The sequence below is a fragment of the Camarhynchus parvulus genome, chromosome 1 (genome assembly GCF_901933205.1).
Source record: "Camarhynchus parvulus chromosome 1, STF_HiC, whole genome shotgun sequence".
NCBI classification, from domain to species: Eukaryota; Metazoa; Chordata; class Aves; order Passeriformes; family Thraupidae; genus Camarhynchus; species Camarhynchus parvulus.
In genome coordinates, this window is record NC_044571.1 from 87,977,792 (window position 1) to 87,993,368 (window position 15,577).

Below are 15,577 nucleotides of genomic sequence, written 5' to 3' on the forward strand. Positions count from 1 at the left end.
CTGCTAGTATCTGACTCTTAACTGAATGGCTACTCAGTTGGAAGAACAGAAGGGTAAGCTACAAGGTATACTGAGATATATTCAGAATTAAAGCCACATAAACTCAAGTTAGAAGCTTTTCAGTTTTTTTTCCACACAGAAACAAATGCAAAATACATTAATGGAAGGTTGATGAGAAATAGATTTGAAAGAAAAAAAAATATCTGTTTTTCTCTCCTCCCTCAAACTTCTATAATGCACTTAAGCAAAGTGCTGTGAAAATAAATGGGAGCAGAGATGGCTGGATTGTGACCAAACATGTCACAGAACCCTATGCTTAACTCAAACTGGCAATTTCTCTGGCACAGAAGATAAGATCTGTCTGAGGAACCATGCAGAAAGTACCCTTGCAGCTAGCAAAGTGCAGATCCAATGAGGTGCACAGCAAGAATGCTCCTGTGCCCTTTTTAGTTACCCTTCTCATTAATCACTTAGAAGTAACATATGAGGTATTGTAAAACAGCAACGTGAGAGAAACATGTGGCAGGTTTGCCATCTAGTCTAAACAAAGAAATAAGCAGAAAGTGGAGATGAGAGCCTCAGGCAGATAGCATAGAACAAGGTTCATGCTGGGGCTAAGCAGCTAAATCCAGAGAAGATGAACTGAACTGAGGGGTAAGTCTAATCTAGTATGATGACAAAAGAATTCTTTTAGGTGAAACATTCAGCAGCTGGACAGCATCTTCACAGCATAATGTGAAATTAAGGAAAAAATATGTTTTTCCTGTGCAGAGGTATAACTTCCAGGACCAGAGACATTTTGTTTTCCCAGGGACTCAAGTCTTAAACATATGTGGAATAACTGATTTCATTTGACACACTACATTTCAAAAAGAAAGTAGTTTAGACACGATTTGGGGAAAGAAATAAAAAAAAAACCCAATAACAAAAACCACAATGTCAACAACAAAAAACCAAACCAAAAATCATACACAAAACCAGGAGAGAGTACAGGAGAGACTTACAAGGATTGACAAAAATAAAATTTTAAAAAACCCTCAAAAAACAACGAACAAAAACCTAAAGCAGTTAAGTGTGTCTTATGCAAGTCACAATTAATTCTATGAATGTAGTTATGCAGACATACATACCAAGTGGTGGGTGGCAATCTATTTGGTAGCAAAAGCAGGTAAACTGGAAAGAAGCAAATTAAATTCAAATAGAACACAGAAAGTAAAAATCAGTGCAATAGCCCTGATTGTAAAATATGCCATGCCTTGAGCAGGGCAAGAGACACTGCTTAGCTCTTGCAAGAAACAGAGTCTGAAAAGCACAAATATCTTGACAAGGAAATAATACCTTTTATGGCTGGAATTTAAAAGTCTCACATGGTAAACTACGGTGAACAAGCAACTGGATCTACTTCGTGTCCTGAATCAGAAGCAGATGACACAACAATTTTGGAAGTGCAGAGATGTTTCCTTTCCTCTGGGTGGACCAATTCCCCAATCTGCTATGAGGACAACGGGCTGAGAAGCATTTAAAACTGAAATGTGAACCCAGAGTCGTGCTACCCAATGTCAGTGCCTTTCACAACCTAAGCATCAGACACCTTTCTGTGTCCTAATGGGCTGTTGTGAAATTTCTGTCCAAGTCTGAGTCAGATGTGTCTGCATCTCACCAGTATTGGGACAAAACTTGTATGTATCACCTGGAAAATGCTTATTCAGTAGAACAGGGAAACTCACTCTGTGCTAAATTAGAGGATTGTGTTGATGTGATGATTTCTATTCTCAAATCTGGCCTAGGTTTCATGTCCTGGTAGTCACAGACACAGATCAGATTTTAGCCCTGTACAGTCAAACATGTGATGTTATTTCTTAATGAGAAATCAGGTGTTTCCTACTCTGGGGTGCTTCTCCAAGCCACCATGGATCCTTTTCAATGTGCTCCATCAGACTGTCTCCTTGAAACCCACCCCCTCTTCCTAATATCCTCCTTCCTGAGACGCAAGTCCCCTGGAACCAGTCCCACAGAAATAAAACACTTCCACCAGCCAGGAGGGCAAGACCACATTCTGTTTAATAACAACTCCATAAAGGACTGTACATGCTATTTTGAGCTACCTCCCCTCCTTTACTGTGGTTGCTGCCACGTACAGGCATGGAGGTGTGTAGTGCCATATAGTTCTCTAAGTCTATATGTAATGTGTGCACATGTATGCAGGTGGTTGCACATGGATGTATTTATATATAGCTCTGTAGAAGTGTTTATCTCGTAAGTCACATTATCAAAACATGCGAAGTATATCCAACAAAAATTTTCAGGCAAACATGTCTTGGAGCTGGAAGACCAAAGGCAAATCAGACTCATTTTAGTTATTAAGGGCTAGTGTGGGACAATGTAAGGATGAAAGCTTTCAGTAGTGGGTCCCTTTCCCTTTTTGTTTTACTTGCATTCAGTACCTTCTCCCCACACATCAATGCACCTCTGTAAACACTAGCTGAAAAGGATACAGAGAATCCCCATGCAGCCTCCCCTCTACAGAAAACACGTCCAGGCTTGGGGGAAGCCCTTGAAAACTGCTTTGCAGCAACCTCCATTGTCCCATACACTTATGCTAAAGGAGTTTCAGATACTGAGAATACAACATTTGAAGACCCAAGCCTTTAGTTATTTTTACACATGCTTCAGGAATCCATTCTGCATGCCACCCCTGAGACTCCCATCCACCACCCTCGTACCTCCCAAATCCTCTGCCTGTACCCACCCACGTCTGAAAAGAGCTGAAACAAGAGGAATCTTGTTCCCTGTAAAATTACTTTTGAGTTCCAGTTTTATAGTGTAGGGATTCCCAGAGACCTCCAATCATGCACAACATCCACAAATCAGAGAAGAAAAATTAAAGCCAAACAAGAATATATACCTGCAAAAGAGCTTTTGGCTTGCTACGTTGCTCAAGCATGCAGTATCTGAAAAGAAGGGAAATCCACCTACACTTGCCTCATGGGAACATGGCAGAGCTCTGGAAGAGGGTTCTTAACCTTGTGTCCTCCAATCCAATCATGACTGGATTTCCATGCCAAATGAAAATTAATCCAGAAGGCCAATGAATCTGGACTACATGCCTTTATCTTATTAGAAGCAAATCTTGATGCACAATCTTGTTTCCATAATGGAGAAAAGCCTTTTTAGATGTTTTTGTCTTGCAAGCATGGACATTTGATCCCTTATGGGAAAGCAAAAACAAGACTAGGTTTCAGAGGGCATTTAAAATGTCCCCAGCTGAAGGAGATGAGGAAGATCCTAGCAGGAGCATTCTTTCCACAGAACACTGTAACCCCTCTCTTCCCAGAAGACGGCAGCTACTACACATCAGTGGGTAGGTCCTGCCCATGGCAGAGGGGTTGGACTTGATGGTCCCTTTCAACCATTCTGTGATTCTGTGGTATCTGCACTGAAAACATTATTGAACAAGACTTTACAGTTTCAGTAAACATGCTCTCTCTCAGAATCACAACCAGACTAAATTTTTCCTCTTCCAACAATGTGTATCTGCACTGGAAAAATACAGCACATATTTCTTTTCTTTTGTGCAGACCAACACTGACAATCATAGAGCTTCTCTTCATTTCCAAGGGAAAAATAACACTTTGGTCTGCCTATGCTGGGGAAAATGTCAGTGCAAGGATGTAAATAGACCCTGATGTTGCAAGCGCAGATCTTCCATGTCCATTTGTTAACATGGTAACCCTCACGCCTTACCCCAGTCAATCCACGGGGCTGGTTGTGCTGCTCAGGGAGCACAGTGCCCCCAGGCTCCAGGACATATTCTGAGACACAGAGAGACACTGATCTGGCACAGAAGTGCAGCTCTTCTGCTTCTGCACAGGTTCACTACTTCTCAGCCTGGGAAAAGCCTGTGGTACAAAAGAGGCACCTGACATTGACTTTGCAGCTTGCAATCGTATTTGAGACTGTGCTTTAATGACTGTAGGCTGTCCTACACATACATTTAGTTCTAGTAGGCACCATTTTACTCACATTTTCCCTGTTTATTTTTCCTTTCCCTGAGCCATGGCATAGAAATCTTTCCCTGTCAGATTGCTACAGGGGAGGAAAATCAAAGATGAAAGTATTACTTATTTACATTTTTCTAGCTGTAAGCTGCTGATAATCCCTGTATTGGAATTAATTTTTTTCTTTCCTTTCTTTTCTTTTTTTCTTTTACAAAAAGTCAAGTTTGTTTAAAAGGTATGCCAGAGTTGTCTGAACAAGGAACACTGGAAAATCCACCTGGGAGAAATTAGAAGGAAGAGCTTAGACTTTGCCAACGTTGCTCCGCTTTTTATAGCATTTACAGGCAGGTTATCTGAGTTTACTTCTCCTTCTACAACAGTTAAGGCAAACTAAGCTGAATTTAGGTATTTTGGCTTTCCAGTGAGATCAGAACTCACACTAACTTCATTTGGGCAAGGAATAAGTTCTTATTTTGTGTATTACTCATATGATTTCCCTGAAGAACAAAGCACATTTTGAAGACAATGAAGACAAAGCTAGCAGGTACCTAAACTCAGGGAGGTCTCCTTCCTATCACTGTCTTAAAAAAAAGTGTGTTTGGACTAAGGAGTACCATAAGCTGCAACAATCCTGGACTTACAGCTTGGATAGCAATTCTGTACCTCAGTCCACTCTGCTGGGAGTCTGCCATGAAGCTTCTTACCTGTGTTGTGTAAAAAGACATCAGGCTTTTCTGGACCTTTTTCCAAGCCTTTCTCTCCATGTCTTTCCCTCTCTGCCACACACAGTGGTGCACAAGCCTGTGCTGTTGCACACAACCTTGCCTCACCACAACACCTCCTACCTCTGTCAAACAGAGAGATGACTTTCCTTCTCCAGTTCTCCAGGGCTACATTGAACATTTTTCATTGCTGCTGTACACAGTCTCACATTGGACTGGAACTGGCCTGAAAACAGGGATAAATATCCCTTCCAACAGTTATGCTTCACTCTTAAACAACTCTCCCCTCTTGCAATTGCAGGATAAGACTTGTCAGTATCTTTAGCTGCCATGGAGTTTGATCACTGAGTGCATACACGATTTGTGCATGTTAATTTTATTAATTTCATGCATATATCAAGTTACTCATGTCCTCCTGCCCAGTTTCCAGGGTTTACCTCAAAGGAGCCTGTGGAAGGGAACAGTGAGGGAAACAACCGGGCATAAATAACAAAGACCAAATCAAGTAAGAGCATACTAAAAATTCCAAGGAAAATACTAAGGAAGAAAATGGGGAATAATGTCCTTCTTGGTACCCCAGTGGGTCTTATTCTTTTCAGACAGACATATCAAAATCAGCTTAAGCCAATTTAAGTTGCATCTGCAACCAGTCTTCCACATGACCATCTACACATTTCACCGGCCCTCAGTGAAGCCTGCCTCGCCAAGAGAAGCAATACGAAGAGTTCACCTCACTGAAACCTTTATTTAGGTAGGGGACTGGGTTAGTTTTCAATGGGGCCAGTTCCTGAGCAGCCAAATGAGTGTTAGTGCTGGTGCTTTTTAGGCAGTACAAGTACAGAGCTGGTGGTGGTGGAAGAGAGGAGGCAGGACAGCTCCTTTGAGCAGCTTAGACTCATCATGAAGATGCCATTTCAAAGTGCACCTTTCCAGCTTCTCCAACCTGATATAAAGGAAGGCCAGCTGCTGAGAACAGCATTCTCTCTCCCTCTGCTCACAGCTCTTCCATCTTCACTTTTATAGCAGGGTAAAAGTCCCTGGCTTGGTGTGGGCCAGCTGTGCATCAGCACCTGCCCAAGGGTTGTGGGAGGTGAGCACGGTCAGAGCAGAGGTCCTCTTCCTTCAAAGCAGCTCACCACTGGATCAGCTTAGAAGCATGGCTAAACTTGTTCTCTGCAGCAAGCCTGTCCTGAAAGGTGATGTTACCATTTTTAAGGGGAAAAAGCAAGTGGATGACATTTCAGCAGCTCTCCAAAAGAAGATGATGATTTAGAGGCACAGAAACTGAAAGAAGCAGATAAACTTCTCTGTCCCAGAGCCTGAGGTAATGGAATTGAAGAGAACCCAGAGGGCTTGTAAAGAAAGCTTCAGATTTATATAAAAGAAAAGCTTATCAAAGAGTATAACTAATCAGGTATGAGCAATCATGGGAGAAGGAACAAGAGAGAATTTTCTTCCAATAGAAGATTTTAAATTAGGGTCACTTCTGGTTAAGCCTTATTTCATGTTTAGCACAGTAATTTCAACAAGTTCCTACTGAAGACAAAGGCTTGGAGGAAAGATAGGAATCTTCTATCTCCACTACTTCAAGAATATCCAAAATTTTCTGTAGTGCAGCTTTGCTTCATAATGCATTTGTGGCAACAAACAGCAGAGCGCAGTTTCTTAGTAACTGCAGATCAGGGATACTGAGCTCACCTTTCCTTCTTATTTACAGCCTCACAAACACAATTTGGGCTCTGACTATTTGGCTGGACTCTCTCCAACTCATCCCTCCTCACCAGGATAAAGGGACTGCAGGCCAAATTTCGCTCACAGAGCACCTGTGCCTCCCATATGCTTGAATAGGTGTATCTATATAATAACAGCTTTTCTGGGAAACGTACAGGAGGTTCCAGGTCTCTCTCTCTGGTATTGGATACACACAGGCAGCAGGCCTGTTATGTAAGAAAGGGCCAGATTACACAAACAATTTTCCACTTTCAAAGAGATTCAAACTGCCTTTCCAGTTCAGCTCAGGCTGCTCACTCGGGTGGCAAGTGTGAACTGGAAGACCTGCTCTCTCTAGTCAGACTCCTAGCAATGAGCTCTTTTGGACTGTGGGGAGGTATGGAAAATAGCCTTTTTCTTTCTTTCAGGAAAAGGCTGAAATTTTATTGTTCACAGAATATTAAGTCATTTATGAAAAAAAAAATTACAGAATTTAGTAAGCTGGAAGGTTTTTACAGAGAGTGGTGTTCAAACCAGTCTGCACTCACAGAGAATGAGGCTCTCTACAGGTTTCTAAGACAGCAGGTTATGGAACTATAAAGCAGGGTATAATTCTTTATCCCAATTCCATAGAGGCTAGAAGAATCTACAGATTTTCTCTTCCTATTGGACTCCACAGAATTTTCTATATGGTCAATTTTTTTTACACTTTTCCTTATGCAGATAACTCCCTGACACTGCTTTCCATGGAGATAAGGTATATCTTTTAGACATCAATCAGACATCTTAGTAAATGTACCACATGTCCATCTTAAAGAAAAAGAAGCCCGGGACAAGTTGACCTGCTTGTCCCAGTCCTGTAAACAACACAAAGGGATGATCAGAAGCTACTCTGAAAGTTACTGTAAACATCCAGATTGGTCCTGGAGAGGCACATGGGAACAAAATGGTTTGGAGAAAGAAACAAACAAGCCACCCAAATCTCCACAAAGGTACACACCTAACCATGTTTGTTTCCCTAAAGACCTTTTAAAAGAGAAATAAAAATAGCTTTAAACTTACTCATTTACTCATCTGCTGAAGTGCTCTTGGCACTTGCCCCATCTCTGGCTAGTGTGATTTCCCAGGCCCTGCTCCACAGCTGGACCCAAGCCAGTTCAGGACAATGAGCTACCACTGGCCCTGCAAGAACTATAGGAGATGATTTTTATCAAGCCTTGCTGCCCAGGGGAGGTTAGTACCTGAATGTGTAAACACCTTTGAAGAGATACTGAAAGCTCATCACCCAGGAGAAGAGCGACCTGCTTAGAAAGACAGAAGCAAGACCAAGCAAACAGGTAAAAAAAGATGGGTCACACAAACGTTTCTCTCTTACCTATGCCAAATTACCAGTGTAACTTAAACATCCCAGAGGTCTTTCATTTAGAGGTGCAATGGAGAGGGAAGACAGATCTGCTTGAAGTGGACTCGGCTGGAAAGACCTGGGTATTGAAAAAGGAGTCCCTCTTTTTGCAGCTGCCTGTGTCATTGGGAAAAAGCTGATTGGGGTAAAGTTCTTCCTGAGAGTCCCATTCCTACTTTTCACAATTCCTGGACATCATTTGCTTTGCTTGCCAGCTGTCTAAACTCTGAGACTTGATGATATTCCTCCAGTGACATTTTGTTCGCCTTAGACATTCTTCCCTGAAAATATGCAGGAACTGAACCTGAAGCAGGAAAGAAGCATGTATCACTCTCCTGTCATCCAAAAAACACACCAAGCCTGAAGAGGAGGCAAAGAAGAGACAAATGTATCATGAATTAAACAGAGCAAATATGAGTCAGAGTAAGTGAGAAAAGAGTTGCTCCTGGAACAGTATGGCAGTGTCCAGGCAAATTCCTGTCTATAGCTCATCAGATCCAGCATCTGATCTACACCCATGCTCTGCTGATGCTTCCTTGCAAGAGGTCTTGCAATTAAAACTCAGCACTTGGGTAATCTCTGCTGGTTCTGTTCAGTCCTCCAGCAAAATCAATAACCTTATACAATTTTTGCTTTTGTCCCTGTTTATTTTCTGGTGAGAGCTGAAAGTGAAACAATTTCCTTTCAAAACCTCTCCCTCCCAAAAGGAGGTCTGTGAAAAAATGGCGAGGAATTGCAAGAGACCAAATTCCCTCTAATCAGAGAATCATGGTTTTTTTTAACAAAAAAATATATACCCCGTACAAATACGGGAAACTCCTGAAATCAGCTTTCTCCACACCTAAAAAAGAGATGGGAGGGAAAAACAAACAGACCAAGTATTGAGCATTATTTACACTGCTTGGGGGTAGGAAAACAAAAGAAGAAAACATTGGCAGAAAGAAGAAGACAAACAGGAGGAGAAAATTTCCTCTCACCCCTTTTCATCCAGCTATATTTGGCACTGCAGGAGTGGCAGAAATGAGAGAGGTGCAGTATTTCTGTTAAGTCATGACTGGAGTACAGGCCTTTCCCATTACTAACTGCTTTTTTATGAACACTTATCCAGAATATAAAAAGGTTAAAAAAAAGTGCAAAAACTGAAAACTCTAATGTAAACTAGGTATCTGTGATCTCATAGCTGTACACACTGTTCCTGGACCTGCTGCCTACTCTCTGGGTCTCCACATTCTGCTGGCAAGGAAAAGACAGAAGGACACAGCAGCAGCACCAAGATGGGCATGTCCTCAAGCCCCCTGCAAGAGTCAGCTTTTTATGACTGTCTCCATAGCTGAAAATGTCCTTTCCACTGGCTTCCAGTGCCCACTGCCAAAAGGACACATCGCTCTTGCCAGCTCCTGGGAAGGCAGAAATGTCAGAGAGAAACAAACAAATGGAAGAGACCAAAGCATGAATATCTGAGAGCAGGGTTAGGTTTGTATCTGCGCCCATTTTTCCATGCCACAGCAGAGCCATGCCCACAGAGCCACTCTGGCAGCACAGCCCAGGCTCTGGGAGCACAGCTCATATCCATCAACCCTACAGCTCTGTATCAAGGTGCTACTGAGGATCTGGTTACACAGCACATCCTTCATGGCCTGATCCTCTGCATCAGCCACCTTCCCAACGCTAGTGCAATCTAGATCTGCAAACCCACAGCTTCATTTTAAACCAGTTTATATTCATATATTCTATGAAATAGAAGGGGGCCATGTCCACAGAGCAACGTCCATTCTGCCAAGATGAATTCTAGCCACAAAGTTGCTCCCTACACCAAGCCTGTCTCATCAGCCACATCCCCAGTACCAGAAGAGTTTGTATCCACAGCCAAGACTTTGTTTAAAAAGACTTAGAAATTATTTACCAATCCAGATCTCTCCAAGCACATCACATGTTGCCCAGAGCAATGAAAATCCAAAATATGTGTCCATGGGGGAGGGGAAGAAAAGGTTTTTATGTGTCAATCACTTTGAGATTTTCCTCGTTTAAAAAAATAATTAAATGTCAGGAATGGAAGGTATGTCTGCCTGGAAATATGGGGAGCTGGAGAGAAGAATCCCTGTAATTGCATTCCTTGCCACCCCTCTCTTTGTTCAGCAATGATGAGTACTTCACAGAAAGCATCAGTTGTTTGTTTCTCCCTCTTCCTCATCAAAGGACTGCACCCCAGAGGAGGTGACATCTGAGACTTTACGGCTCAGTGCAGCATGTTCCATCTCCTCTCGAGGAGACAAAGATTCCAGGTCCCGGCACACTGCATCATCCTCCTCTGGAGAGGGCTTCTTGTTTAGGAGAGGGGCCTTCTCCAGCCTTGGGTTCCCTTCATCCTCAATGTGGTCCTCCATGTACGTGCTGGACTCAGCTCCACCCCCACCCTGAGCAGTCTGCAGGGGCCACACGTGGACCAGCCCCGTGCTCTGGATGAAGTTCTGCTCCTGCCGCTGTTGCTGCAGCTGCTGCTGCTGGAGAAAGCTGCTCTGAAGCAAAATGCTTTCCTGAAGGTTTGTCTGGGACTCATCAAAATTCTGGCCTAGGTAGGAGCCAGTGGCTGGGGAGGCGATGAGGGACTGGTCACTGGCCTCCCAGGCGTCGGAGGAGCCTAAGCAGTACATGCCCTGCGAGACGTAGGAGTGAGGCCAGCTGTCATACTGCGTCTGGGCCATGTGCTCTGCAAGCAAAGGAGGCAAACAACACACAGTTAGACACTCTCCCTAGGCCAGGCTGGCTCATCCTGGTAGCCTGTGAGCCTGAGCATGGCACTGTACTGCACAGGGTGGGTGAATCCACCTTTAGAGGGAAGGAGGGGAAAGAGAAAACACAGTTCTGGCAGTTGGCAGGTGACCTTGATACCCACAACTGACTGTAAGAGCTGGTAGCTTTCCACAGTTGTGCTCTAAGAAGACAAAGGAACTGGGCTTTGGAAACTCTCTGCTAAGATTAGATTCCTTGGACAGCTCCACAAACAGGGACGACTCTAGCAGATCTGACTGGGGCTACAGAATAAAACAGAGTAGAGCAGAAGAGAGCAACCGGAGCAGGAAGGGGGTGTCTTAAGATTAGCAAGAAGCACTAGAGCTCACCTTGGCTCTCCATCAGCTCCTGATAGTTCTCAGAGTAGTTGCCTGCTGGGTTGTCCTGATTTGAGTTTACACTCATATCCTCACCATCCATGGAGGACCAGGCCATGAGAGTCGCTTCAGAAATAGCAAATTGCTCCATCACCCCTGTGCCAAAGGAGACAGGGAAGGAAAGCAAAGATGCATTGAAGTCTCCACTTCTCACCATCATCCTTTACCCCACCTTTTGGTCACACTGTCCCACTTTGGTCCTATCTCAGCAACACCCATCACCCACAACTGGCCCTCACCCTCTCCACCTTGCATTCCACTGGCAATGTCCCAGCCACCAAAGTCTCTCTCTCTACTTCAGCCTCTCCCAGAGTGCTTTTCACAAGCTTCTGCATTTTGGAATCTCTCAGGGGTTCCCCTCTGGGGGCACCCCAACCGACCCAAGGCAGGTGCCAGGAGGCAGGCACAGCTACCTGCGAGGAAGCGGGCCTCCTTCTCGCCGTCGCTGAGGTCCGAGTAGGCGTCGGCGTCCTTGCGCGCGCTCTCGTGCGTGTGCTGCTGCTGCTGGCTGTGCGCCTTGCCCCAGCCCTGCCACTCGATCATGTGCGCCACGCGGCCCTGCCCCATGGCCGTCGGCTTCGTCACGTGGTCCTTCATGCTGCGGGATATCCCTAAGGGGCCAGACATTGGGAAACAAGGCAGGGCTATTACACAGCTCCGGCGCTTTCCGCCGGGGTTTTTACTTCTCTCAGAAGTGGAGCTTCTCCCGTCCTGTCCTGACAGGATGCGTGACTAGGGCTGGGTGTCTCCCACCTCTCATTGTGTCACTCTCCAGGGCAGTTTCTCCATCTTTCCCTGGACAAACTCTCAGAAGGGGGAAAAAGGGGAACCCCAAATATGAAGGACCATTTCCTTCCTTGCCTAGAATCCATTTAGGATAGAGCTGGGCATGAAGGATGAAGCCTGGAAGTGAACAAATTAAGAAACAGAAAATGGGGTTAAACCCAAGACTGAGGGGAAGCAATTGAAGATGTCTGAGCAGGGGTGCACAGTGAGAAGCCAATGGTAGTAAGACAAATCTGTTCTTTAAAAGGGCAACAACTGTGAGATTTCTGTATTTAGAACCATGGTGGTGGAGACTCCTCTAAGGCCATGAAAAGGTGAAAGCCAGAAAGGAGCAGTTGTGAGAGTGACAGAGAGATATGGGAAGAGGCACAAAGGCCTGTGGAGAGAAGCTGCCAAGGATAAAGTCAAATTTTGAGGACCTCACCAGAGAAAGATGATTTAGCCAAAGCCCCAATCCCATAAGCATTGGAGTTGCGTTTCAGCTTGGGAAGGATGGAGGTCGTATCTTCCATGGAGAGCTGAAAAGAGAGAGAATATGAAGAAATGATATACAGGAAGGAGAAAGGAAGTGAACTGAAGTGAAAAAACAGTAGGTAGTTGGAAGATGAGGAACAGAAGCAAGCAGTAAGAACAAAAGAAGGAAAGGAAAATGAGAGGCACTTTAACCAGGACTGGATATTGCACAGCACTGGGACTGACTGAGGCAAGGCCAGAGGGAGAGGCAGAAAGAGGCTGTGAGAAGCCTCCCGTTGGCAGCTGCCAGCCCTCCACAGACACGCTGCACCATTCCCAACTCTCTGTTAGAGATGCAAGACATGGCTGTTGGACAATTCAGGGATCTTGCAGTGGGGAGCTGTCAGTGAAATAGGCAAGCCACAGTAATGTATCATATATGCATCATACTACCAATATTTTGGTACTTTGTTTTTTTTTTTCTTCTTATATAGTCTTAATAAAATTATCATGACGATATCAGTGATGGGTCCTGTTTCAAGCACCTACATCTGTAAAGAAATTTGGTCTACAGCTCTACTTCGTTTTCTTGACTGTCTTTTCTGTGTTCATCCTCAGTCCCTGAATAACAGGGTCAGGGCACTATTGGGACAGGCAGCCAGCACAAACATCATCACAAAAATAATCTCTCAAGATGAATTCATCAGGCTTCTGCAGAGATGCCAGGCATTGCATATGAGGCTTAACTTTCACAAGGGCTAAATAAACATTGCTTCTGCTCTTCATTTCAACCTCGCTGAAAATCAAGGCCAGAATCTTTCAAACACAAGGATACTCAAAAGTAGTGACTAAGACCCTGAAAATTTTAAGTCCTGACAGAAAACAAGCACTTGGACATAGGCGCAGACCTCACAAAAAGTGAGCAGAGCAGTAACTGGGCAGTGAAATAATCGGAGGCAAAGGAAGGCATTGTAAAGATCTCACACTGAGTATAATTCCAGTCAGTTGCTAAAATATGAGAGGTGAGATTTTCTGGAAACTGAGTGTAAATGCAGCAACTAAGGCATCCTGTAACTGTGGAGGCAGGAATGTGCTGTGTGTGTAACATGAGCTGAAGAAATCAGAAAGCAGAGGAAGAACAGTAAAAAGTGAGAGCACAGCCCTTGTTCCATGAAGCATTTCCTTTGGTGATGAAGCTTGTTGGAGAAAGTCCATCTATGCCCCCACTGGTCATTCCTGCCCAGGTGCTCCTGCTCAGTATCCACCCACTTGTTCCAGGAGAGCCTGGGGGCTGTGCTGTGAGCTGCCTCATAGAACCCATCAAAAAAAAGAAAGTAAATTGCAGAGGGCTCCCACTACTGCAAGGCTGAAGAGCTGTGACATGAAGGCAGGAATGAATTGGAAGGGAAGAAAATTCATGATCCAGCTTCGGTACCAAAGAAGATCTAGGGAACTACACTGGCTAAGAGCTGCCTTATGAAAGAGCTCCATGGATTCTGTATGGGTTGGAAAATGGGAAACTGCAAGTAAGGAAACTGTCTTCTGCTTTCTTTAAGGAAACACGACCTTGTGTACTTTGCTTTCAGCTAGACATAGGTGCAGTGAGGAAAAAAAAAGGACAAATTTCTTCTAGACAGTTGCTGCATGCACCATTATTTTCCAACACAATTTGTTCCTGTAACTGATTCTAGGCAAAAGATCCCAAGCCATAAGTGCCACAATGAAAGAGGTAAGAATTAGTTTAAAATTCTATTCAATGTCCCCCATGCTTCCAAATCACAGTAAAGAAGAAAGCTATAGGTATTTTAAAAGTTTTGAAAGAATCTAAAATTTGAAAACACTTATACTACTCAAAACGGAGCTGCTAATCCTGTCCTTCCAAGTGTACAGAACTATGAAGTTAATTTATGCAAAAATATTTTATAAGTACCCTTTTAAAAAGTCCAGTAGAACAAATATGCATTATTCCTTTTTCAGGATGCTGTTTCTGCATTAGAGAAAAATATTTTTTTTTTTCATGGCACAGGTACCAAGAGCAAAAGGATCATGTGTAATTAAATTGTTTGTTTCTCATCCGCTTTTTAACTGAAGTTAACTGGTACTCTCCATCTACCCTAGGAGACATAAGGAATTCTCTTACTTCTGTATGCAACTGAAAATGAGGGAGACATTTCTCCCAAACTTCTCCCTGGAGAAGATCCATGATACCCTAATCAAGGACTACTGTTTTTTAAAATATGCTGGACAGACACCTTTCTTATGTAGCAGTGCCCAGAAATCTCAAAAACAGAACATATGAAATGGCACACATTTGTCCCCAAAAGGATGAAAGCAATTCAACAGCCACCTGCAGATCAAAATATCTGCCAGACAGCAAAAGACTCAGAAGCAAACAAAAATCCATCACCATCCTCTGACTCGGAGACAACTCCCAGAATTTCAGCAGCACTAAGGACTTTCAGCCATGTTCCCATTCTGGCCTCCACTGTATCCAATGTCAGACAAACCCTGGTCTTCCTATGACTAGAAATTTGAAAAGTGATGCAGTTCATACTCACATTGATACCATCCCAGGAGAAATCCGTCCGTGTTTGCTAAAGAAAGCAAAGAAAGGCACCACGTCAGTGTAACAAACACACTTGCAAGCAGCCAAGCAACTCCAGTAGTTTGCCACAATCAACAGACACTACTTTATCTGGTGTATTCTAAAAACTTGTGTCTCTCAAGATGGTTTTATTCCCTGCTGGTGAATATGGTGCCTGTAAAGGTCACAGTGTTTGAAGGTGAAATAGGGAACAGGAGGGTGACAGAGTAGGAAAGCGGAGAGCACCTTTTCACAAGGCTCTCCTCCTAAGTGTGGGTTGCACCACTTTGAGGTTAACACAAGGAGGAGCTACACCACCTTGGTATTTTGAGTATCCTATAAGCTACTCAATTCTGCTGAAATTATTTTCTCCTGCCATGTTTTGGTTTGTCCATTCTGACTCACTCACCCCTTGTGAGCCAGAATCATTTCCCACATCAGCCATCACAGCACCAATTCAGAGTGTGTTTCCTGCAGCTGGGAGGACTCATCTCAACATCCTGGGTTTGGGGATGGAGACACTCAGGAAAATTTAGATGACTCACGTTACACCTATGGTAGCCATTCATATAAATCAAAATGTTCACTGAGGTGTGGTTTATGCTCGTTGACTTTTAGATCTGCTTTGATTTGACTGAATTCTCCATACAGGATTGGGCCCAACAATTTCCTGCCAGGACTCCATGAAACTCTAAGTGTCTTGAAGGTGCTTTCCAAGCCAGCAAGGTACACAAACAAAATAAAAATACTATATC

General features: G+C 43.8%; 1 protein-coding gene across 4 annotated transcripts in view; it reads right to left on the bottom strand.

Annotated features, from left to right (window-relative positions):
• Positions 1-1,023: 1,023 nt before the first annotated feature.
• FAM131B (family with sequence similarity 131 member B) overlaps positions 1,024-15,577 on the bottom strand; it is a 33,559-nt gene continuing 19,005 nt past the window's right edge. Inside the window, exons 3-8 of one of the 4 annotated variants that reach the window (XR_004061695.1) lie at positions 14,797-14,832; positions 12,210-12,303; positions 11,413-11,610; positions 10,952-11,095; positions 9,736-10,539; positions 1,024-8,136 (exon numbers count right to left, since the gene is read on the bottom strand). Coding sequence is in view for 3 of the 4 variants with exons in the window: in XM_030971308.1 (XP_030827168.1) it covers positions 9,995-10,539; positions 10,952-11,095; positions 11,413-11,610; positions 12,210-12,303; positions 14,797-14,832 (1,017 nt within the window). In the remaining variant the exon portion in view is untranslated. Of the gene's footprint in view, positions 8,137-9,688; positions 10,540-10,951; positions 11,096-11,412; positions 11,620-12,209; positions 12,304-14,796; positions 14,833-15,577 lie in introns of those variants that run through there. The other 3 variants (XM_030971308.1, XM_030971321.1, XM_030971330.1) reach the window with 3 other exon arrangements.